This window comes from Peromyscus leucopus, chromosome 16_21 (assembly GCF_004664715.2).
Source record: "Peromyscus leucopus breed LL Stock chromosome 16_21, UCI_PerLeu_2.1, whole genome shotgun sequence".
Classification (NCBI taxonomy): Eukaryota; Metazoa; Chordata; class Mammalia; order Rodentia; family Cricetidae; genus Peromyscus; species Peromyscus leucopus.
In genome coordinates, this window is record NC_051084.1 from 18,509,448 (window position 1) to 18,533,856 (window position 24,409).

The 24,409-nt window shown below is 50.6% G+C and overlaps 1 protein-coding gene across 1 annotated transcript; it reads right to left on the reverse strand.

Annotated features, from left to right (window-relative positions):
• Window positions 1-1,494: 1,494 nt before the first annotated feature.
• Pofut2 (protein O-fucosyltransferase 2) lies at window positions 1,495-19,341 on the reverse strand. Its single transcript, XM_028874304.2, has 9 exons — window positions 19,169-19,341; window positions 17,776-18,026; window positions 16,024-16,168; window positions 15,251-15,361; window positions 9,071-9,137; window positions 8,112-8,237; window positions 6,440-6,620; window positions 6,179-6,302; window positions 1,495-2,549 (listed from the first exon to the last, which is right to left on the reverse strand). Exons 1-9 carry the CDS (start codon window positions 19,297-19,299, stop codon window positions 2,396-2,398), a joined length of 1,290 nt encoding a protein of 429 aa, XP_028730137.1. The 5' UTR covers window positions 19,300-19,341; the 3' UTR covers window positions 1,495-2,395.
• Between the last annotated feature and the right edge of the window lie 5,068 nt (window positions 19,342-24,409).

Genomic DNA, 24,409 nt, shown 5'->3' on the forward strand with positions numbered 1-24,409 from the left:
CCCATATATGGTCAGTGCCTGGAGACGGCCAGATGACAGGCATCTTAGGGCAAAGGCTTCCAGACACAGTACAGACTCAGAGGCCACAAAGGACCCCCTAACCAGACTGATTCAGGTGACAGCTCAGGCCAGTGTGGCTGCTGTGTTCATCTTCCTACATGTGAGGGCAGGGAAGACTGGGCGATAGGCGAGCTGTAAGCTCATAGCTGGTTCACTGCAAAATACACACCGCAAGCTGCATAAAACATGAGGGCTGAGCGCAGACTGGTGCCCAGCAGGACATGTCTGTGTGTCCAGCCCTTGTGATGATGGTGACGAGGACACCAGCCACGCCTGCCTCGTGGGTGTCATCTGTACCAGTGTGGGGGTCAGGCTCCCGTTAAGAAATCCCTGGCAAAGGGGGCACCATGGCAGTGTGACAGAAGGGGCAGAAGGGGCTGTGGCATGTACCCTGGCACGAGCAGCCGCTGTAGTTCATGCCTGAGTAGCAATTGTGAGCATCCCCTACCCCAGTAAAAAGCACTGACCTAAATGACCCCATCAGCTCCCAGCTGAGGCCTGGCTTCTCCTGGGCAGTCGGCTGCCGGGTCTTTGGTTGAATGTGCTCATTTAGAGCCGTTCCAGTTCTGGGTGAACTACAACCTACCTTTGTATGGAATTGAGCTGCAGGCTCACCAATACTCCTGTGACCACTGCCACAGCAACCAGTCCGGCGACCAGTAGATTGCTTCAAGACCTCCAGGCTACCCAGCTCTGCCCAGAGATGCTGCCATGTCCCCTGGCTCAGAGAGAGGCCAATTCCATTGTTTTTTGCTTAAATCAACGGATACAGCCGTGTTTCATGCAGGCCATGCAGACCCTCTTAGTTGCTCTCTGTCAGAGCTACATGGCATGTCCTTGACACATGGTACCCAGTCCTTACACCACCCTCCTCAGATGACCTGGCCCAGCACATCACTCCATTGCCCCAGCTTGTTCCCCTAGGTTCTGGTCACTGGCTGTCACTGTGGAGCAGGAGGCTCTGTCCTGGTACCAGATGTTCCTTGCTGCTGCTGCCTCTGTTTCCAGCAGATGAGCTAGCCACCCATTTAGACAGCAGGAAGACCATGAAGACCCCAGGAGGGCTAGCCACCCCTTTGGACAGCAGGAAGCCCACAAAGGCTGTACTGCCATCTCCTTGGAGTCCAGAAGATGGGATCTCCAGACTTTCTATAGTTGGAGAATGCTTTACCCCAAGAGTCCTATCAAACAGTCCAACAAAGAGAACCAGGTTGTGGTGGACAGTGACAAGGTCCCCATGGCCACATCCAAACCCCAGGTACCAGGGCACTCTGCTCTGTCCTGCCACACCTGGCTAGTTTGTCTTCTGCAGATCAACAAGGGTCTAACTGCACGCTGCCAGGTGGGTGGGCCCTCATTCTCCCAAAAGGCACAGTCGTCTACATGGCGCAGCTCCTGACCTAAGGGAGCAAAGTACTTAAAGAGCATCATTTCTGTGATTATAGCTTTCTTGAAAAAGTATTTTATTAATACATTTGGATGTACAAATGGAAAAGAATAAATACGTGATTCTACTTGGTGAGCTGAGTGAGCCACAAGACCTTGTCTGTGCTCAGGGTCTACCTCGGTGCTTGGGAAGGAGACCTGGGCAGCAGGTGTGGGGGGCTCTCAGTGCACAGCACTGGGGGACGGGGTGTACTGATGAGTACAGGTCGAGGACCCGAGGGTGCCCTGGTCAAGGCTGTGCTGACCCCGCCTCCTGTGGCAAGGCATGAGGCCTAGGAAGGGGTTTTATAAAGCAGTGTGTGTCTCAGATGTGGCCTTCCGAAGGTCATTTCTGTCACTTCTCAAGTCTGAGTGCAACGAGCGGGGACCCATGTGAGGCGAGGAAGTCCCTAGCACTCAAGGGCTGTCCTCAAGGTCCCAGCGTGCTGGTGAGAACAGTGCCCAAGCCGTCCACTGCAGGAGGAAATGAGCTGGGGCACCAGGCAGATGGAGGGTGAGGCAAAACCTGGCATCTGCTCACACTGGGCATGTGTGAGTCAACCTCAGTAGACAGTTATACCACCATCTCAGGAGCCAGCATCCACACCCGAGGGTGCCGCCACTCACTGGCCATCCTCAACTTGCTCAGGATGTGGCTGAAGGGCCTGTCAGGGCTGACAAATGTCCCTCACATTTCTGGACTAGCACACATGTGACATCTGTGATGGGGACGTGGGTCTCAAGTCCTGAAAGAAGACACAATTGTGAACCCTGAAGGGGGCGGAGCCTACACAGGTAGATGTCGTCCCGTGAACACAAAGGAACACGGCTTTAGGTGTGTTGCCACCCAAGTGGAGGCCTCCTCTGGGACCCTGTGACCGAGTGCCTGGCAGGTGGAGGAGAGGTGGGCTCAGTATGCAATCTTCCAGTGTGTGGGCTGCTCACATGCTTTCTCCTGGTCTCCACAAAACCGGTTGTACGTTGTCTTGGGGTCCAACCCCAAAATCTCTCTCTCTTCATGAATCCGAAAAGAAAATGTGGAGACTGAGGTGCCAATAAAAAACCTGCAGAGTGATGATATGATAGTATACATAAGTGACCCCAAAAACTCTACCAGGGAACTCCTACAGCTGATAAACTCCTTCAGTAAAGTGGCAGGATACAAGATCAACTCAAAAAAATCAGTAGCCCTCCTATACACAAATGATAAAAGGGCTGAGAAAGAAGGCAGAGAAACATCACCCTTTACAATAGCCACAAATAATATAAAATACCTTGGGATAACACTAACTAAACAAGTGAAGGACCTTTTTGATAAGAACTTTAAATCTCTAAAGAAAGAAATTGAAGAAGATATCAGAAAATGGAAGGATCTCCCATGCTCATGGATAGGTAGGATTAACATAGTAAAAATGGCAATCTTACCAAAAGCAATCTACAGATTCAATACAATCCCCATCAAAATTCCAACACAATTCTTCACAGACTTGGAAAGAAAAATACTCAACTTTATATGGAAAAACAAAAGACCCAGGATAGCTAAAAGAATCCTATACGATAAAGCAACCCTTGGAGGCATCACCATCCCTGACCTCAAACTCTACTATAGAGCTATAGTAATAAAAACAGCTTGGTACTGGTATAAAAACCGACATATGGACCAATGGAATCGAATTGAAGACCCTGACATTAATCCATGCACATATGAACACCTGGTTTTTGACAAAGGAGCCAAACTATACAATGGAAAAAAGAAAGTATCTTCAACAAATGGTGCTGGCATAACTGGATGTCAATATGTAAAAGATTACAAATAGATCCATATCTGTCACCATGCACAAAACTCAAGTCCAAGTGATTCAAAGACCTAAACATAAATCCAGTTACACTAAACTTAATAGAAAAGAAAATAGGAAGCACTCTTGAACGCATTGGCACCGGAGACCATTTCCTAAATAAAACACCAACAGCACAGACCCTGAGCACAACAATTAATAAATGGGACCTCTCAAAACTGAGAAGCTTTTGCAGGGCAAAAGACAGTCAATAAGACAAAAAGACAGCCAACAGAATGGGAAAAGATCTTCACCAACCCCACATCTGACAGAGGATTGATCTCCACAGTATATAAAGAACTCAAGAAACTAGACATCAAAGTACTGAACAGTCCAATTAAAAAATGGGCTAAAGAGCTAAACAGAGAATTCACAAAACAAGAACTACAAATGGCTGAAAGACATTTAAAGAAATGCTCAACATCCTTAATCATCAGAGAAATGCAAATCAAAACGACTCTGAGATACCACCTTACACCTGTTAGAATGGCTACGATCAAAAACACCAATGACAGTCAATGTTGGAGAGGATGTGGAGCAAAGGGAACACTCCTCCACTGTTGGTGGGAATGTAAACTTGTACAACCACTGTGGAAATCAGTATGGCGGTTTCTCAGAAAATTAGGAATCGAACTACCTCAAGACCCAGCCATCCCACTCTTGGGCATATACCCAAAGAATGCTGATACATACCATAAAGATACATGCTCAGCCATGTTCATAGCAGCACTATTTCTAATAGCCAGAACCTGGAAACAACCTAGATACCCATCAACGGAAGAATGGATGAAAAAAATGTGGTACATATACACAATGGAGTACTACTCAGCAGAGAAAAACAATGAAAGCATGAAATTTGCAGGCAAATGGATGGAACTAGAAAAAATCATCCTGAGTGAGGTAACCCAAACCCAGAAAGACAGTCATGGCATGTACTCACTCATAGGTGGATTCTAGATATAAAATAAAGAACAATCAGACCACAACCCATAGAACCATAGAGGCTATATATATAGCACGGAGGTCCCTAGGACGACTGTGGCTTATAATAAATTTCAGTTTTACTCAATTATTGAAAAAAAATAGCCAAATGAATGGAAACACATGAACTATGAACCAAATGCTGAGGGGCCCCCAGCTGGATCAGGCCCTCTGAATAGGTGTGACAGTTGATTGGCTTGATCAGTTTGGGAGGCAACTAGGCAGTGGGACCAAGTCCTGTGCTCATTGCATGAGTTGGCTGTTTGAAACCTGGAGCTTATGCAGGGAACTTGGCTCAGTCTGGAGGAAGGACTGGACCTGCCTGGACTGAGTCTACCAGGTTGATCGCAGTCCTCAGGGGAGGACTTGTCCTGGAGGAGGTGGGAATGGAGGGTAGGCTGGGGGTAAGGGGGAGGGGGTGGGAGGGGGGAGAAATAGGGGAAACCATGGCTGATATGTAGAACTGAATGGTATTGTAAAATTATATATATATATATATATATATAAATTAATTAATTAATTAAAAAAAAGAAAGAAAAAAAAACCTGTAGAGTAATGACAGGTTACCTGGGACCAGCAATGGATTTATCAGTCACACACATGCATGCACGCACGCACGCACCTGCATGGGTCGTCCCATGCTTCAGCACCCACTCTGCCTTGCAGACACCCGTGTGTCTCTCTACTACAGACAGAGACCTCCACCTTGCTACACAACACCAAGGGCTCTGCGTCCATCCTGACACGCTGGCCGTGGCAAGGACTAGCTACATACACGCTGTTATAGCTAAGGGAGCCCCTTTTCCAGGGTCCCCCAGATTCCTGGGGTGACAGAGAGATGCCGCCAGCCCTGACTCCTGTACCCTGGTCCTCGGATGGTGACCAACTGATCCAAGAGAAGTTCTGGAGTGCTACATTACATGACTATCCTGGAACTCTGGGGCCTTAGGTGCACCCCACCTGTGGAGGCAAGTATGGGGTGCGCTGCGCTGATGACCATCAGCTGTATGAAGTGCCTTCTGAGCTGGGAACTGCAGTCATTCCTGAGACACAGCTCGTGTCTAGTGGATCCTGGGAAGCACCCCAGACAGAGAGAAAGGGCAAGCTCAGAGCCTCCTCAGAGAGCATTGACAGGAAGAGACAGAACGGCCTGGCTCCCGTCATGCACACTGCACAAGCCGTGCCTGCAAGCGGAGAGCAGCCAGTCCACCGAGATCAAGAACGAGGCCCTCACCTGCCTACCCCTGGTGCTGGGGCGGTGTCAGCGGGAACCGCAGAGGCCAGCAAACGGCAGAAAAGCAGCGGTCACGGAGGGAAAAGCGGCAGGGCAAGATGGGCACACACTAGCCTTCCTGCGCTAAGTGTGCCCGCTCCGAGCACCTCCGCATCTGGAGCCACAAGCAAAGGCACACATTCTGCCTCGATTCTCCTTCTCCTCGGGGCATTCGAATCTGAGCCCACCCGGAGGGGCCTGCAGCTGACGTACAGAGGAGGGCGGCAGGGCCAGCAGCCCTCATGGTCTCCCAGAGCGCTGAGACAGAGGCCTTTGGCTGCAGGCAGCTCTGGGTGGCTTCAGCAGCACAAACATGCCAAGAAGGCCAAGCAGCAGCCTGGGCAGGGTACATCCCTCGGGCAGACAGGAGCAGAAGGGGTCTGGGTACACTCCATGGAGAATGTGTGCAGGAAAGACCTGAAGGGTCCACACCCACTGTTCATAGGAGCCAAGGAGACACTGGGCTGGCTGGTACAGTTTAGAGTAATGAATCAAAAGGGGGCCGGAGAAGATGGACGGCCACAGCCACTGCTCAACTGCTGAGTACAGGGGCAACAGGAACCCCTGAAAGGAGCGAGAGCCCCCGGGCAAGCTGGACAGGCACCTGGCATGAGCGCAGATCCACTGATCGATGATGGCCACGCCTCCATCCTTGTACAGCTCCAGCTCCTCCCAAGTGGGCTCAAACCTCACCATTTCTGGAAGTAGCTTCCTCAGTTCTTCCTGCTCTGCGAGGCAAAAGAGAGGCTGCTGACCCCCCAGAGTGAAGAGGTGCACTGTGGAGGGTCATCACGAATGCCTACACCTGCCCAGCATCTAACTGGCGGTAAGAGGCCTAGCAAAGCACAGGCTTAGAACTGCCTACCCTTCCTGATGGCATCTGTGGCCACGAACACCTTGTCCAGCTGGTGAGTCTTCATGAGGCTGCGGATCTTCTTCACGGCACCCTCCAGGCTGGGCACGTCCTCCCTGTGGCCCCAGATGAAGTCCTTTCTTCTCAGGTGGACTCCGAGGTAGGGGCCGCCGAGCGCCGAGCCCAGTTTGACCTACAAAAGGCAGGGATGTGGGGAAAAGATGAGGAGAGCTCACCCAGGTGTCCTGGGAAGCAGAGGGATAAACATGTCCTCGAAAGCATCCCTCCAGCCTGAGTCTCACACAGAATCTCCTGGGGGAAATGGATGTCCCGGTAAGACCACAAAGGAATCAATCATCACAAATGCTTTATCTGAGTGAAATAAAAACCATAAATGAACCACCAGGAAAAAAATGGGGGAAAAAAAGCTATTTAATACTTTCTTCTAGGCAAGACCACCTAAGTGCAGACCACCCACAGGCCAAACAGGTACGGTGGAGTCCTGGCATCCACTGACGACACAGAGGGGGTGCCAACCATGCCAGTGGAAGGAAAGATGACACAGGAAACGCAGCTTTGAGGGGAAAGAACAACACAGGACCAACGGACTGAAGAAGCTTGTTGTAGACTATTATTTTAAGACGTGTTACGTTTGTTTGTGCTGTGGAACATTTTTCTAATGATGCAAAGATGTGTCGCATTCTTTTATGTTGCATTTGTTGAACTCTGTGAAGCTGTGTTACTTTGCCTGTCTAAAACACCTGATGGTCTAATAAAGCGCTGAACGGTCAATAGTGAGGCAGGAGAAAGGATAGGTGGGGCTGGCAGGCAGAGAGAATAAAAGGAGAAATCTAGAAGATGAGGATCTAGGAACAAGAAAAGAAGAAGGAACAAGAAAACAAGGAGAAGAGGACGCTAGGGGCCAGCCACCCAGCCACCCACACCGCCAGCCACGGAGTAAGAGTGAAAGTAAGATATACAGAAGTAAGAAAAGGAAAACGCCCAGGGGCAAAAAGATAAATGGGATCATTTAAAGTTAAGAGAAACTGGCTACAGATAAGCCAAGCTAAGGCCGGGCATTTATAATTAAGAATAAGCCTCGGTGTGTGATTTATTTGGGAGCTGGGTGGCGGGTCCCCCCAAAAGTGCCAAGAGAGCAAAAACAACCAACTACAGGAGCTCTGGGACGGGCATGCTGGCCTGCTTCCTTTCTGCTGTGTGGAGGCCACAGAAAATGCTGACGACTCATCTTTCAATGCCTACTTCTGCTTAAGGTGCACCCCCCCTTCCTTCTTTTCCTTTTTTTTAAATATTTTTTATTTTTGAGACAAGGTTTCTCTACTTAGCCCAGGCTGGCCTGGAGCCCACAGCCTTCCTGCTTCCACCTCTGAAGACTGGGGTCATAGGCATGTGCCACCATGCTGGGCAGAATCTGCAGACTTTATATATATATACTATTTTCTGTTAACAATAATGTTCCCACTTCAATAAAGAGAAATCTGTATAAGTCCTGTCCATAACTCTGCATCAAGACAAGGACTCAGAGGAGCTTGCCCCGCAGCTCTCCTGAAGGTCAGATAGTGGATGTCACTCACGTCTGGAATAAAATAGCCAGAGGACAGACATGCTAGCCTAAGAGCTGAGCCCATCCCTAGTTCCTTCTGGCCAAGAGCAGCACAGCTACCTTCATCCGGGTCCAGTCTTCCTCCGGGACCATCTTATCGGCGGCATCGGTGGAGTTGAGGTGCTGGCTCCTGAACTCGTCTCCCACAGCCCGCAAGTGCTTTGCAAATACCATGCTGCGCCGGGTCTGCACGAACAGGGCTGAGCTGAGTGTCACGGGGCCTTCGGATGAAGGAGCAGTCACAACTTCACTATCTAGCGCCGGCCCCTCCCTCCCGCAGGCTGCCACTGACAAGGCTCCGCAGCCCTCCTGGCTGGGTCCTTCTGTGCCAACCGCAGGGCCTCTGGTTAACCCCTGAGCACTCAGGCAGCAGTGGTGTCACCCAGAGATGGGGACAGGCCCATGGAGGGCCACTTCAGGGAGGGGCCCCCTCCCCAGGCAGCCCAGAGCAGGGCCTGTCTAGGCTGCAAGGCTGGCCTGCACCATCTGCTCCTGGCCAGCAAAGCCAGGCAGTCTCATCACCTCCGTGTCTGCCCAGCTCCTGGCTTCTGCCTGATTCAGGCTTCACTTTTCCTAAACTGAACCAAACTGGATGACTGGGTCTCTGTTGCCAGCCAAATGCTTTAGCAGCGGGGTTCCTGTCCCCGGCCCGACACCGGCGTGGGTCAGCCAGGGTCCCCTCCATGCAGAAATGGTTCGTGGTGTTGGGACTCACTGCACCAAGTGTCCCCTTTCCCAATCCAAAGGGGAAATGTCATGGGTGTAGCCACCCACGGGTGCAGAGAGGACAAGGCACGGGCTGCATGCCACCCACGGCAAGACCGCCATGTTTACGGCACGGAGCGTGGCTCGGCAGAGCATCGCTGAGTCACTCAGTACCACAGCTTGAGTCAGACCGCTCCCTGTTTCACAGCCATGGTCACACAGCCCAGGGTTTCAGTCAGCAAGGGTCAAAGTTGCCGTCGAATGTGAAGTTTTCAAAACATGAACACATGCAGAGGTCACTGTGAGGTACTCACATCCCAGTACTCTCTGCCTCCATAGTGATCATGAAGCAGGTTTTCAGCTCGGTCCAACATCACAGACCTGCATTTAAATAAGGGGAAAAAACGAAAGATTTCAACCATCTAAGAATTAAAAATGTTTATATTTGCACTTTCCAAGAATGGGAAAGCCTTGGGCCCCAACAGTGAAAGTCTGTTGGGGACCCTAAATGGGAGCATCCAGCAAGTCCTTGCAGAGCTGTGAGTAGGGGGAAGAGGACATTAGCACTAAAAGAACACACTGCCAGAGTCCGGTGGGTGTGCCAAGGATCTGTCACCTATCACACAGGAGAGCAAGGCACGTGGCCGTGGGTTCCACAAGGCACAAGAACATGCTCACTCCTGTTACAAAGGAAGAGGGCCACCCCTGGGGGTCTCCATGTCTCAAGCTCACACTACCATCCTCCCCGACAGGACCAGGGACTGAGGAAGTGAGCCTGTCACCAAAGCCTTTCCTATCACCACAGATTTCAGCTGTAAGGGGAACGTGGAAACTGAAACGCACACTGGGACCCCGAGGACTTAAGGACACTGAGATGACACAGGGTGGAGCAGAAACCCAGAAGCCTTTCCACAATAGGCCGTGGAAATTTACCTGTGCGCAAAAACATCAATTTTACAGAGAAAATAAGGGTAAAATATTTAAACTTGGGGCTTTGCAGACTAACATTTCAAAAGATTCCCAGTCAGAAACAAGCAAGCAGACAATAGACTCTTTCTCCTTACTCCCCCATGTCATAGAGTCTGGGGCTTTGCATGGGCACCAGCTTTATACCAACGGCTCAGATGACCCCCATGAAAAGTGCACCCACCACAGCCATTTCAGTCCTGGGCACAACCCTACATTTCTATTTCCTCAATGTGTGCACAAAGGATTCTCTACAAAAATGCTCCAGTCTGTAGCAGCTCAGACCAAGACGGGCGGGTTCCATGAACTCACTTCGATTGGTGCTGAGGCTAAAACTGTGGGGATGGCCATGAGTCCTAACAGTGCCCAAGATGCTCAGCTAAGTGAGGGCATGGACAAGCAGCCACGTGGAGAATGCCTAGATGGCATCCACCTGTGTTTAAGACGCAGCCACACATTCCAAGAGGAGTTCGGTGGAAGGGCATTCCTAAGGGGAAATGGGAAAGTGGGTGGCTGCCTCTGACTTCCAAATGGCCCTGTCTTTTGATCACAAAATAGACAGCGATACGTGTATAGTTAGGCAAACTGGTCAAAAGGACACTGGCCCCCTACATCCTCAAGGACTTCCCAAGAGGCCTGGTTAGCATCACTGCCCAACATACATTCCTGCCTACCTCCTGGCCCATGCCTGGCACTGAGTCCCGCACACATGGAGCCTAATGTCTCACAGCCTGATGATACTTTGCTGCTGAACGAGCAGCATAAAGGGGCAGTGTTTGGGCTTGAGCACATCCCTTAAGCTGTCCGTCACTGAAGGGTGTTGGCTTGGGGTCGCCCCGAGGCCTCTGGCAGGTGTGAGGACAGACGGACAGTGTTACTGAAGAGGCTGGATAGATGGCTTTGCTGAGCCACAGATCTGTGATCTATAAGCTTAAGTCAAGCCCTCAGCAGTGTGAGCTGATTCTCCTGCCCGGGACAGTGCTGGTCAGCTACCTGCCACCCTGTGGTGGGGACCTGGGGGCGGGGCATACCTGTTCTGCCCAAAGCTGCCTGTGCTCATTTCCTGTGTGCTGTGGATATTGCTCTATATAAATAAAACACTGATGGCCAGTGACCAGGCAGGAAGTAGGTTGCCAGACAGAAAGGAGGTGAGACAAGGAGAGAGGAAAATTCTGGGAAGCGAAAGGCGGAGAGGAGACATTACAGCCACCACCAGGACAAACAACTTGTAAAGACGCCGGTAAGCCACCAGCCACGTGGCAAGGTATGGATTTATAAAAATGGGTTAATTTAAGATAAAAGAACAGTTAACAAAAAGCCTGCCATGGCCATACAGTTTATAAGTGATGTAAGTGTCTGAGTGATTATTTTATACGTGGATTGTGGGACTGCTGGGTTTGGTGAAAGCTGGAGAGAAGCCCTCCAACAACAAATGGTGCCCAACGTGGGGTAAGAGTTTCCACCTAAAACCTAAATAAAAAGATTCTAAAACGGAGCTAAAAACCGTTCCTAGTTGTCTCTTTCAAGTTAGCGACAACATGTGTGTTTGAGCTACTAGCTACTATGACGGGTTCCTGGCTTGTACACTCGACCAACAATATGGCGGGAATGAGGCCTCTACAAGTGACACATTAAGCTGTGTGGTAGATTTAGTCTTTACTAGTACAAAACAAAAAGAGATTTCTGGGCTACACGCTGCCTTAATAGAAACATAGATCCACTATTTCTGAGAGTTGATGGCTCCCAGAGCTGGCAAAAAACATACCACCGCCATGTTGAAAAGCTAAAGTGGGCGGAGCCAACAGCCACAGTGCCAGTGCCATTTCAGGCTTAAAAGGCTAAAGTTTAAAACAATAGGCTCAAGGTAATATAAAAAAATAAGCCACATAAAGATGGCTACCACACAAAAAATCTAGATTATGTTCTCTTTGATATTCGTAACTGAAAAAAAACATTTGATTACAAAAGCTGTTCAGTTATGCCAAAATGTATATTTTAAAAGTACCTTGACTTCAAAATTTAGATATAAAGATATGTTACTTTAAAAAAGAGGTTCTGCTTTTGTTTCCACAGAAAGCCAGAGGCTATGGATTTGTTCCAGATTAAAATACATCAGGTTTGACCAGCCAAGACCCCCCTAAAAGATCTCCGATGACACCATGGCCCAGATGATCCAACATCCAGAGTGGTTTCAAGGTAACTGGTTCACACAATACAGCCTCATGGACTACCCCATAGGCCTAAAATTTTACGTCCCCATAAAAATGCGCCCCCCTCCAACAAAAAGTAGTAAGAGATGCTACGCCCAAATTCCCAAATATACCAAGCTGGCTTTAGAGGTGGAATTGGCTCACTCCCCCTCTAAACCCAGACATATTTAAAAAAAAAAAAATGGTTAAGAGATTCTTATGTCCCAAATCAAAAGAGCCCTCTGGTGTGGGACAGAAAAAAACCAATATTTTTATTTAAAACAGGTTGATTATAAATATGATCTCTTTCTAAAAAAGAAAAGGGGATATGATATAGATAAATAGGAGGATATAGAGATGATAAGATAAAAGGATAGATTAATCAACCTACTTTTAAAGAACAACTTGTTTAAAATGTTTTACATTGGTATAGATTTTAGTTTATGTTTAAAATGTTTTACATTGGTATAAATTTTAGTTTATTGATACAAACTTGAAGTTAATTTTGTTGTACTGTATATATATATTTCTATTCTTGTTTGAGGTATTATGTTTATGTAACTCATTTAAAATTGTAATAGATAATTAAAAATAGATTAATAATTAGTCATCTATGATAATCATATTTGTAGCCATGTTAGTTAAGTCTTCTAGGTATACATAGATATATTTCAGATAGATAGGTAATCTTCAAACACTTCATAGACCTAGAGAATATGGCATTTAAATAACTTAAAATTCTGTTGACGTGAGACACAATTGCTCCTGGCTGCACCAATTGATGCCGAAAAAATGTTAGGCTTCTAAGACATTTCCATTTAGAAATTTGTCTTTTTGGCACAAAATGGCCTACTGGACAAAAAACTGCCCTTGCCTTGATGGCTGACAGTACAAATATAATGCTGTCCTTTCTGGACAAACGGGACACAAGGAAAGCAACCACTGTACTCTGCCAAGACAGGGTAAGATGGTCTCTCAAAATTCCTGCTTCTAAAAATGGTCTGTCAGATACTCTAGGCCTGTAGCCAATTTGAATGCACCAACAATGCTAAAAAACATTAGGTGACTGTCCAGGCTGCCAGCTGTCTTGGTCTACTTTTACAAGATTCCCAAAAGTTGCTTACATCCATATACCATTTCTCAGGTACCATTATGTTCCTTCTCAGGTCTTTGATGTGGTTAAAAACTAGATAGTTGTAATTTCCTCAGTTAAGATAAAAGATAAGTTAGATATAAAACCTTAAACTCACAAATATAAGATAAATAGGACATCTTCTTTAATATTGTAACTACAATTCTTGCTCAATAATTGTTTTGTTATATGTAATTTTACCATGTTAAAGTTAAAACCTTCCTTTTTAAAAAAAGAAGAAAAGGGGAAGATGCTGTGGATATCGCTCTCTATAAATAAAACACTGATGGCCAGTGACCAGGCAGGAAGTAGGTTGCCAGACAGAAAGGAGGTGAGACAAGGAGAGAGGAAAATTCTGGGAAGCGAAAGGCGGAGAGGAGACATTACAGCCACCACCAGGACAAACAACTTGTAAAGACGCCAGTAAGCCACCAGCCACGTGGCAAGGTATAGATTTATAAAAATGGATTAATTTAAGATAAAAGAACAGTTAACAAAAAGCCTGCCATGGCCATACAGTTTATAAGTGATGTAAGTGTCTGAGTGATTATTTTATAAGTGGATTGTGGGACTGCGGGGTTTGGTGAAAGCTGGAGAGAAGTCCTCCAGCAACACCTGTGGGCTTCCCGCCAGGCCCTGCTGATTCAGGGTCAGTGTGGACAGTCTCATCCTGATCAAATATGCTGCTGCCTCGCCTTCTCTGTAGTCCATCTCCTCAGTTTTCAATGGACACTGGTCGGACTTCTAGATTTTCTAGTAATTTAATTGGCTAGTGTTTTCCATACCTCGCTTCGCAGCTATCCCCACCCCAAGATCCTGGGGCTGTGCTGTGACAGCTTACAGCTCTCCTGCCCAGGAGGTCATCGACCCACCTGGAGTTGGGTGTTCTGGTACTGCAGTGGGCGGCAGTCTCACCTCCTCTGCCCACACGGCACCCCTCCCACTGCTCCTGAATCACAGCCGTCTATTCTCAGTCTCTCTCTGGACTCAGCTCCATTCTAGCCCCTCAACAGGAGAGGAGAAACTGACCCTAACATCATGCACCTCACAGGAACAGGCTGTTGGGTTTTGTTTGTAAATCCAGGCACTGGGATACATAAGGCCTGGTCTTGAGATGAGACAGCGTTAATGCTGAACCCCACCAGGCATGAAACGAGGGCCAGGTCCCTCCCTCCACCACATCGGGGGAGCATCTGCTTCTGTATGGGACCAGAGCCAGTCACGACATGCTCGGCGGCGGCAGGGAGGCTGCAGTGTCCAGGCCCACTGCGGCTGGCTGCTCTGAGCAGGCCAAGGCTAAGCAAGTGGACTCTGTGGACAGAATCATGGCCAAAGGCTCCAGAAGCCTTGGAGGAGACACGGAGCCTGACAGGAGGAGTGTGGCCTCGAGTGCCCTGACTAGCACGATGCTCACAGCTAGCTGCTGGAGACACTGAGGGAACTGAAGGGACAGGCAGGGCTTGAGACTCAAGGATGCCTGCAGCACGTTCCTGGGACGTGGCACTCAGGCACTTCCTCACAGACTCATGCCCGCCCGTCCCCCATTCCTGGGTGGACCCCTTCCTTATGCCTGTTTCCAAGGGGAGGAGGAGCAGCTGCCCTCACCTACTGCAACCTCCTGATTCCAGAAACAGGGTGTGCTTTACGACCCCCAACCCTCAGGAGAGAAAGGACTAAGACAGCACGAGGCACTACTTCCAAAGCCCCTGTGCTCAAGCCCTGAAGACGCCACCTTCCAGCCAAGGCCCGCCCAGATCCCTGCAACTGTTCGTGCGACCTCCACCGGACAGGACACACCATCACCATTTCACACACACACCCCCGTACACACTCCCAGCCAGCCTAGGATCCTCATGGCTCCCCAAAGAGGAATGCAAAGGGAAGCCACGAGTGTGTCCTGCCTCCAACTGTGTCCACAGCTGCCACTCAGGGCCCAGGAGGTGGATGACAGTCTAAGAGTAAAGTGGCTTTACTGAGCAAGGGGTTCGGGAGAGTGCACACCCACGGAGCCGGAGCACAGCAGACAACCCTGGGCTGGATTCGAATTCTCTAGGGTTCTTCTTCCAGCACACACAGTCTCCTGCAGCCTAGTCCCACGGCTGTGGAGGTGGGCACCCCACAGACTGCTGGAGTGCAGGGAGGGGCTTGGGGAGGCATCGGGATGGTGACTCACGAAGCCGTCACAGTGGAGTGCCCGGGGAACTTACCGAGCAGACGTGTTCTTTAAAAGCACAGGCGCTACGATGGAAGCTGAGCCCTGGACCGACAGGCAGGAGACATTCAGACCCCGCGTTTCCTCATAGCCCCAAAACCAGCCTCTGGAAAAGAGAGCCCAGCCCGTCTGTCAGCCTGCGTGCTCTCCCCCAGGAACAGATGAGGGGCGTGCAGACGCAGAAGCACAGTCCTGCTGATACCACCCCATCGCTCTGCGGCTCGCAGGCTAGCACTAGGGACAACCAGGCTCTTGTAAGAACTATGAGAAAACCCACAGAACTCAACATTCCCCAGTCATTGACAGGAGATGGGCAGTGGAGAAGGTGGTAACAGAAGCCATGGCTCAGCCAGACAGCCATGTTCTCCAAATAACTCTTCTTCCAAGAGGACTCTCGTACATCGCACATGGAGGGTGCTAGGTGACAGCCAGGACTTTGGGGCTAAGACCACCATTCCCATGCCAAGCTCAAGTGTACATAAAAGGGGAGGGGAACTGGGGCATGGTGCATGACTATTCGCTCAGAGTTTCGGAGGCTAATACAGGAAGATTTGAAGTCAGAGGCCGCCCTGAGATACACAGTGAGAAGAACTGGAGAGATGTAGCTCAAATGGTGGAGGGCCTGCTTAGCATGCACAGGACCCGAGGTTCAACCCCCAGACCACAAAAAACCCTAGGAGGTGAGCTACACCAGAATGGACCAGGGCTCGGGGGCGGGCCCTCGGGACAGTCTCTGTGAACCCTGTGAGGCCCGGACCACGGCGCTACCTGTAATACTCATGCTTGTCCTGTGAATAGAGCAGAGGGTCGATGCAGGGTCGCTCGTCCACCTTCTCTTCCCAGGTGCCCTCCTTCCAGCCCTCGGCGTAACCTTGCAGGACATACACCTGGTCGATAAAGGGCCCGCCGGACTCTGAAAGAGACCCCAGAGGACGTGCCACACGACAGGGACCACAGCTGCACGTACAGCTGTGCACCACACACGGACGGCTTTCGTGACTTAGCTAAGGCCTCCTTAGTCCATAGAGCCTTGGGAAAGCTTCCAAAGCAGAGAGCGAAGGAATCAATGGCGTGAGCATGTAGCCTGGGGGGACAGAAGGGGGCGCACTGAGGTCTCTTTGGCCTCTCTGTCACCTGCTTTTCCCCACTGTCCCCTAACACACTGGAGCAGGCCAAGTTCACCTTCTCCTGTTGCTGCCTTGGTCTGTTACCCCAGCGTACGTTGACCCGGCTGGTAAGTTCCCCTCCAAAACTTGTTCCCAGCCTCAAGACCCCCAGCATGTCCTATCACCCCATGTACTTCACCATTAACCCCCAGCAAGAGGAGTCCCAGGAAGGTTTGTGTTCTCCTTACTGGTTACCACCGCCAGAACCACCAGCCATACCCAAAGTACCAAGAAGAATGTGTCTGGAAGACGACCCCAGTTATGGCAAGTGGCAAAAAATCAATCGCTATGTCTTCAGATTCACACTGCATGAGGCCTGCATATGGCTGATGGACCTGGGGCCCAAGATGAGCAGCTCCCCCACACCAATCATGCATCCAGCGCTGGGCTGGGCCCAGCACAGCTTTATCCCGGTAGTCCCGTACCCATGGCACAGGTACCATCTTCTGTGGGCTTCCCCAGGCCTAGTCCAGCTGGAGGGACGGAAGGACGGTGGCAGCAAGGAGAATCAGCCCTGTGCCTCCAGATGCCATTCTAAACAGCAGGGGTCCTGTCTATACCTTTCCCACAGTGAGAAATCACTGCCCTTGCCCCACAGAGAGGCATGGGCAGCTTCTCCGGGCACTCGAGACTGAGGCTCAGGCAAAGGTCAGGCTATCTTAGGTGAGTCTGGCACCCTAAAAAGCCAATCCCAGCTCTTGTTTTCCAGGACCCACAAACAAGTTTGGGAGCTGGGCTAAGAAAGGGTATAGTCTAAGCATGCATTTACTGACTCTGCATCTTCAGGCCTGAATGAAAAAGGAAAAATACTGCTTGCGCTCCCATGTTCCCAGGACTGACTACAATGCAGAACACTTCGATAGTGATGAGATCTGGGGAGAGAACCACGTCCTGGAAATACATCCTGAGGCAGCAGTTCTGAGCAGGGGGCAGAGGTCATGGAGGAGTAAGGATCTGATTGATGTACACCACTGGTACCAGCCGGCACAGCAGAAGAAAGGATCTGTCTTCCCACCAAAGCCACAGTCAACTCTAAACACCTCTGTACCCAGGAAAGCTTGATGCCTCTCACCAAGTGGAAGCAGGGGGAAGCCAAGCAACAGGCCTCTTCACAGACCCCTCACCAGCGTGGCGCAACCCACGCAGGTGTGCATCTCAGGTAAGATGGCCTTTCCGCTGCTTTCAAATCAACACTCTGACCACGCCTGCCATGGCTCTTCAGGCCCGCTTCCCCGGAGAAACCATGGAAACAAGCGCTACAGCAGGGCTATGTGGAAAGTGCTAGCCAGACTGGGCCAGGATGCCGCCGGACGTCTACATCAGAAAAGCCTCCCAGCTTGATGCCCGGCCTCACCTGCAATGAACTGCTCATACTCAATGACGGGGATGTTTTTATTGAGACTCGGAAGATCAAAAAACTCGGACCAGGGAATCCGGACCTGATGGATGTCAGGGCTTTGCCAGTGGTACAGACGGCCCCATGGGGGCAGGACAAGCACCCACTCCTCAGTCTTCAGCAGTGTCTTCAGCAAGGATGCAACTCGGATATAGACATCCCTGCGGAGATTGAAGCCTTCTGGGGGGTTGACATCATACAGAAGATACCTGAGCAGGGAGCAAGACACAGGCTCTGAGTTGTGAGGGCCCTTCACAGAGCACCCATTCCCAGCTTGCAGAGACGGTAGTTGCTGTGTGACAATGACCTGCAGATCTCACCAGTGCAAACAGCAGACAAGCACTGACAATTCTCAATGTCAGTGGAACCTCGGAGGCCAAGCCTGAGAGTCAGTACCGCAGTTGCCATTTCCAGGCTGTCTTGTCCAAAGACCCCTTCATCCTCTGAACAATTACTGAGACCCACAAAGGGCTGTTGTTTATTCAGGGATGACGAACCTCTGACAATGAGGCGTGATGTTGTCATCAATAAATATGGTGGGCTGCATTCACAGCTATCCTGAGATGTGTGTGGCCAATGGGCACAGGTTGGACAGGTCTGGTTTACGAATTAGACCTATTGACAGTTCCTGTGTGGAAGCTAAGGCTAGAAGTATCCATTCATTCACTCGAAAAGAACAACACTCTCATTATGTTAACAAAGATTATCTTAAATGAAGAATGAGCATCTTCACAATTAAAAGAGTGAAGAGGACGGTAGTAATGTTTTTAAGTTTTGGAAATCTATTTTGAGTCTGGCCGTACCTGGGTGCTCCAGGTGTCTTTGCATTAAGTCCACTGTGGTATCACAGGCCTGGCTGGCCGGTGGAAGAACTCCCCAGTACGTTAATGACACTTGAGAAAGTCAAATAACGATGTAGGTTCTAAAACTTTAGGCCCTGGCCAAAGCAAGATTCAATCCCAGGCAGGCTTCACGCACACCCGTCACTGGCTATGCTTGAACCGGACCGCTCCTGGGTTACTCTAGTTTGGGAAATACCAGCCGCGGAGGAAGACGACAGTAACTTCTGTCCTACCGCTGGCGCTCAAGATGGGCCTCGGAAGAGGACGCCGGAGCCGGCCGTGGGTCAGCCAGCGTGACCAAAGCCGGGCTCCACCTACGCTCCTGGACCTCCTGGTAGAGATCTCTCGGAAGCAGACGGCCAGCTCAGACCCTTATCAAGGCCAGGGCGACCTTCGCCAAACAAGCTTCACTTAATACAGTCTGCGTGCGCAGCCCCGGCCCCGCTGCCCCCGCCCTACTGCTGACCCTGTCCCAGATGCCCGGCCCGGCATGGCGTGGACACGCTTACCGTCTGCGGGACGCCGCCCCCGACAGGATGTCCGCCGCCGACTGGCCAGGCCAGAACTCCTCTCCTGAAGCCGAGACCGGCCGCCAGAATCCCACTGCCAGCAGCATGCAGACGACGCCGAGCGCCGCCATGGCCCCGGCGGCCACGCACTTCCGGCTACCGTACCCCCGCCCCCCCGGAAGCGCGCCTTGTCTGCCCCGCGGAGCGCGTCTCCAGTAGCTACGGCAACGCGGCAAGGCCCACCACGCGCACGCGCCTCACGTCGTCCTGGGGTGGGTGGGAGGGTGTGGGCGTGGCTGGGAGGGTGTGGTCTGGGCAGGGGCGGGGCCCCAGCGCAGGGCTGCTTCCCGCGCAGTCCTTGGTTGCGGTCTTCCCGCGTTCGCTGAGCTGCACCGGGTGGGGGGGCGGCCTGGCCGGGCGGAGTTGCAGGGTCAGCATTGTGCGGTGCGCAGGGTGGCCCGAGAGCAGGGAGAGCTTGCTTGGGTCTCACCCGGTACCTATTGAGCTGCACGATGCCAGGCATTCTGGTCGCTGGGTGTTGTACGGTCCCTTAGCACCGGGTGTGGGCGGAACTGGCCATAGGCACTGGGTATGCAGGACGCTAGGTGAGCGACCTTCCGAAGCAAGAAGGAGGACAGAGCACTGGCCTCCAGGAAAGGAGACGGACGCCAGACCCGACCGAGAGCGCTCTCCATTCCGCGGAGGCCTCTGACGCTGGGCGCGTGGAGCAGCATTGGAGTCAGAGGACTAGAAATGATGGACATAGTGAGGTGACAGCTCTGAGCTTTCCTGGAAATGCCTGGTTCGTCATTGAGTGACTCTGTGGCTTTGCTGTTTAAGCTGCATCCCCGTGGAAGTATCTAGAACTAAGTGTGATAAGTTGAGCTTCATCAAAAAGTAAAACCTAGTCTTTGAAAGTCAGGGGTAGGAAAATGAAAAGACAGAGACTGGGAGAAAGCATTCAGAATATAATAATTAACTAACAGAGGACTTGTGTCCAGTCGTAGAAAGATCTTTAAAGTATCAGGAGTACTTCAAGAAGATGTAGGTGACACAATGCAAAAGAAGAAGGAGGAGGAGGAGAAAGAGAAGAAGAAGACAGTATACATGTGATGGATGGACACGGGGAAGGCTGTTTCCTAGCCATAGGTCTTGAAGAAGTGGATATTAAAATGCTGGGATGACAACATGATGAGCTTGTGAAGTTGTGGGACAACGGATTCCCACATACTGCTGATAGGAGTGGAGAGTGGCATACCACTCTGGAATCAGCTTGACAGTTTCTGTTCTGTCCTGGCTGACCCTGGCTGGAGTTGCCCCAAGAGCTGTAGTAGAGGAGGTAGTCCAGGGGTGGAGGGAAATTCCTCAGAGCATCCCAAGAGGGAGTGCCAAGTGGTGAGTTCTGAGCATTCAGTGGGGTCATCCATTCAGTAATCTGCAGCACAAACTCCCAAGACAGAGAGGGTGGTGTATAGGATGGGCTCCCTGGTGCTTCCTGGGGGGTGGAGGAGAGGGCGTGGCTGTGGACTTCGTGTGGAACGGAGCAAGTTTCTTTCAGTGTTTTGGGCTCTGTAGCTTGGGTCTAAGCTGGCAGAGAAAGCTGCAGCTGGCCTGTCCATAGTGGTCAGAGCATCTGTGCTTCTGGGTCAGGACACAGGGAGAAGGAGGTGCCTGGAGTCTACAGCTTTTCATGAAGCTAAGACTACACCGGCAGTCTAACCATCCATCCATCCATCCTTGCATTTACCTAGGAAACATGGGCGCTCGCTCGTACACTTGTGAAAGGCCATGGCAGCCTCCGCAGCTACCATGAGCTTCTGCCTTAGCCCGCGATGAAAAGCAGTTGTAGACCTGACTGGTACTCCCGGCACCCCAGGACTCTCCAGCATGGCCCTCCACACTGCTGGATTGCTGAGGCTAGTTGCAGGCTGTCCCTCCTCTGTGGGTGAGCTACCTCTTGTTGAACCCTTTAAGAACTGGCAGTTCTCTCCCAGACGAGATGCAAGGCCTTCGTGCCATGGGTTGGGGAATGGGACATTTAAGCACTATGGGGGAGAATGCTTGCCACGGATAGACTCGTTCACGAAGCTTCTAAAGTGGTTTGGAGGCAGGCAAGCATAGGAAATAGTTTAGTAACATGGGACAGTAAACTCTTGGGGCTTCGTTGGGGTTACGCACACCCCATCTCTTGTAATAATGCACTCGGCAGCCCACCTCCTTTACCTGTATATACTGTTCATACAACGCACCTAGCAACTGCAGAACTCCACAGGCACCTGGCTGCACACACGTCCCACTCTGAACAATGGTATAAGTTTCTCTCGATGACCACCCTGCTCCCAACAGTTTCTGATTGTGGTGGTTTGAATGAGAATGGACCCCACAGGTTCATATATTGTAATACTCGTCCACAGTTGGTGGAACTGTGAAGGATTACGAAGGGTGGCCTTGTTGAAGAAGGTGTGTCACTGGGGGCGGCCTTCGAGGTTTGAGAGCCTATGCCATTCCTCGTTGGCTCTAGCTCTCAACTGCTCCCACACCATGGTTTCCGGCCCGCTGCCCTGCTCCCCCGCCGTGATAGTCATGGAATCAAACACTGTGAAACCATCAGCCCCAAACAGACTCATTCTTTTATGTTTCCTCGTCCATGGTGTCTTATCACAGCAACAGAAGAGGAACTAAGACACCATTTAAATGTATTTCCAGTACACTCTGATGTGAGGAAGCTAAGAGGACCCATCTGGCCTGAACTGGATTTGAAGGCATGGACATCATTTTGCTTTAAATGCTTTTCTTGTTATTTTTGTAAACTGACATGTGTGGTGGTATTGTGTTCCCCGAAATATTGTGCACACTAATAAACTTATCTGGGGTCAGAGAACAGAACAGCCACAATATTAAACATAGAGGATAGGCAGTGGTAGCACACGCCTTTAATCCTAGTATTCCAGAGGCAAGAGATCTGTCTGGATCTCTGTGTGTTCAAGAATACAGCCAAGCATGGTGACTCATGCCTTTAATCCCAAGAAGCAAACCTTTAATCCCAGGGAGTGATGGCAGAAAACAGAAAGATACATAAGACGTGAAGACCAGAAACTAGAAGCATTTGGCTGGTTAAGCTTTCAGGCTTTCGAGAAGCAGTTCAGCTGAGATCCATTTGGATAAGGACTCAGAGGCTTCCAGTCTGAGAAAACAGGATCAGCTGAGGAACTGGCGAGGTGAGGTAGCTGTGGCTTGTTCTGCTTCTCTGATCTTCCAGCATTCACCCCAATAACTGGCCTCAGGTTTGATTTTATTAATAAGACTCTTGAAGATTCATGCTACAGACATGGGCTTTTATTTCAATTCCTAGACTAAGAGGCCAAGCACCTGGAAATACCCAGCTACCAGTAATAGCTCCACATCAAGGTTTTCCTGCCTGGGCCTGCTCACTGCACAGGGGCAGCTGATTCTGAGGGCAGACAGCTGCTCTAAAAATCTGAGCAGGGGCTGTGGGATGCACGTTCCCGCCGCCTGGCACTGGTGTGTTGGGAATGACCCACATGGAAGCCAGCCTTTCTTGAGAGCCACAAAAGTGCCCCCAGACCAGGACTCAGGGCCTGGCTGAGCATGGTAGGTAAGCAGGCCAGGGTGGCAATGGTTCTGGCTCTAACACATGGGGATCCGTCCTGGCCCACTGGTTCTACCCAAGGACCCGTTCCTGTTCCTTACAGCAGGTGGCTCTGGGGACCCCTTGTGAAAAACAGCCCTGTGCCCACAGCCTGGAGGCCATGGGCCCCACATCACCACCAGCAGGTCCGAGTCCATTCCAAAGTCCCGTGATTCTGGGACAGATGGCCTGGCCCTGCCTTGCCCATTCAGGGGTCCTCCATGTTCCTGTGCCTGTTTCTTCCCAGAACAGAGGAAGTGTGCAGAGGCTCTCCATGTTGGTATGTGCCTCCATTTCCTCTCTTGCTTTGTGCTCCCAGCCTCTTTGGCCTTGGGGAGTTCATGATTGTGCCTCCTGAATTATTATGCCCTTGAGAAATTTGAGTTTTCATTAAGACAAAAAGCCCAGGTGTTGGAGGGGAAACTGAGGTCCCCTTTTGAGTTCTTAGTCTCTCGAATACAAGTTTTAAAATGGACCGGGAAGAAGAGTGAGAATTTTTTTTTTTAATTGGGGTTTGAGAGAAAAATAACAGGGAAGGTGAAGCTTAAAATCTTGGCTGCTGCCCAGAGGAGGGAGGTGGGGGAGAGAGGAAGCTGTGCCGTCTGCTCTGGAGATTGGCAAGCAGCTGCATGCTGGAAAGGGGGTTGGGGCTGGAGAAAGAGGGGAGCGGGGAGCCTAGGGTCTTAGGGAAAGCATGCTTAGGCTTTTGAAAAAGGGATCAGGAAAAGAAAAAGCATGCTCAGTTTGCTTAGTCCCAGGCCGTGAATCTGAGTTCAGAGGTCAGCCCATTGCCAACTGCTGTGTCCCAGGGCAAAGGACTGCACTAGGGACACAGGGTTAGAAACAGAAAAACAAAAAAAACTTATAAGAAAGGAGGAATCACTCCTGATGCTGGGGGCAGGCCAGTGAGCCAAGGAAGGACCTCCGAGAGCCCTGAGCCATACGGCCTGTGCTGGCTAGTAGAACATTTTATTATTTAGTGGTTGATGGGGGAGGGCCCGGCCCGTTGTGGGTGGTGCCATCCCTGGGCTAGTGGTCCTAGGTTCTATAAGAAAGCAGGCTGAGCCGGGCGGTGGTGGCGCATGCCTTTAATCCCAGCACTGGGGAGGCAGAGGCAGGCGGATCTCTGTGAGTTCGAGGCCAGCCTGGTCTACAGAGTGAGTTCCAGGAAAGGCTCCAAAGCTACACAGAGAAACCCTGTCTTGAAAACAAAACAAAACAAAACGAAAAAAGAAAGCAGGCTGAGCAAGCCAGGGGGAGCAAGCCAGTAAGTAGCACCCCTCCATGGCCTCTGCTTCAGCTCCTGTTTGAGTTCCTGTCCTAACTTCCTTCAATGATAAATAGTGATATGGAAGTGTAAGCCAAATAAACCCTGTCCTCCCCAAGTTACTTTTGGTCATGGTGTTTGATCACATTTGTACCGCTCCCTTGTCTGCATTTGATTTTTGTTGTTGTTGTTGTTTGTTTGTTTGTTTGTTTGTTGCACGTGCTTAGTGCCTTAGATGAAGGCCAGGTGAGGAAGGGCAGCCACATTCACTCTGCAAACTAGCTATTTTCATATGTGAACCTTGATGGTTTAGTACTTAGTCCTT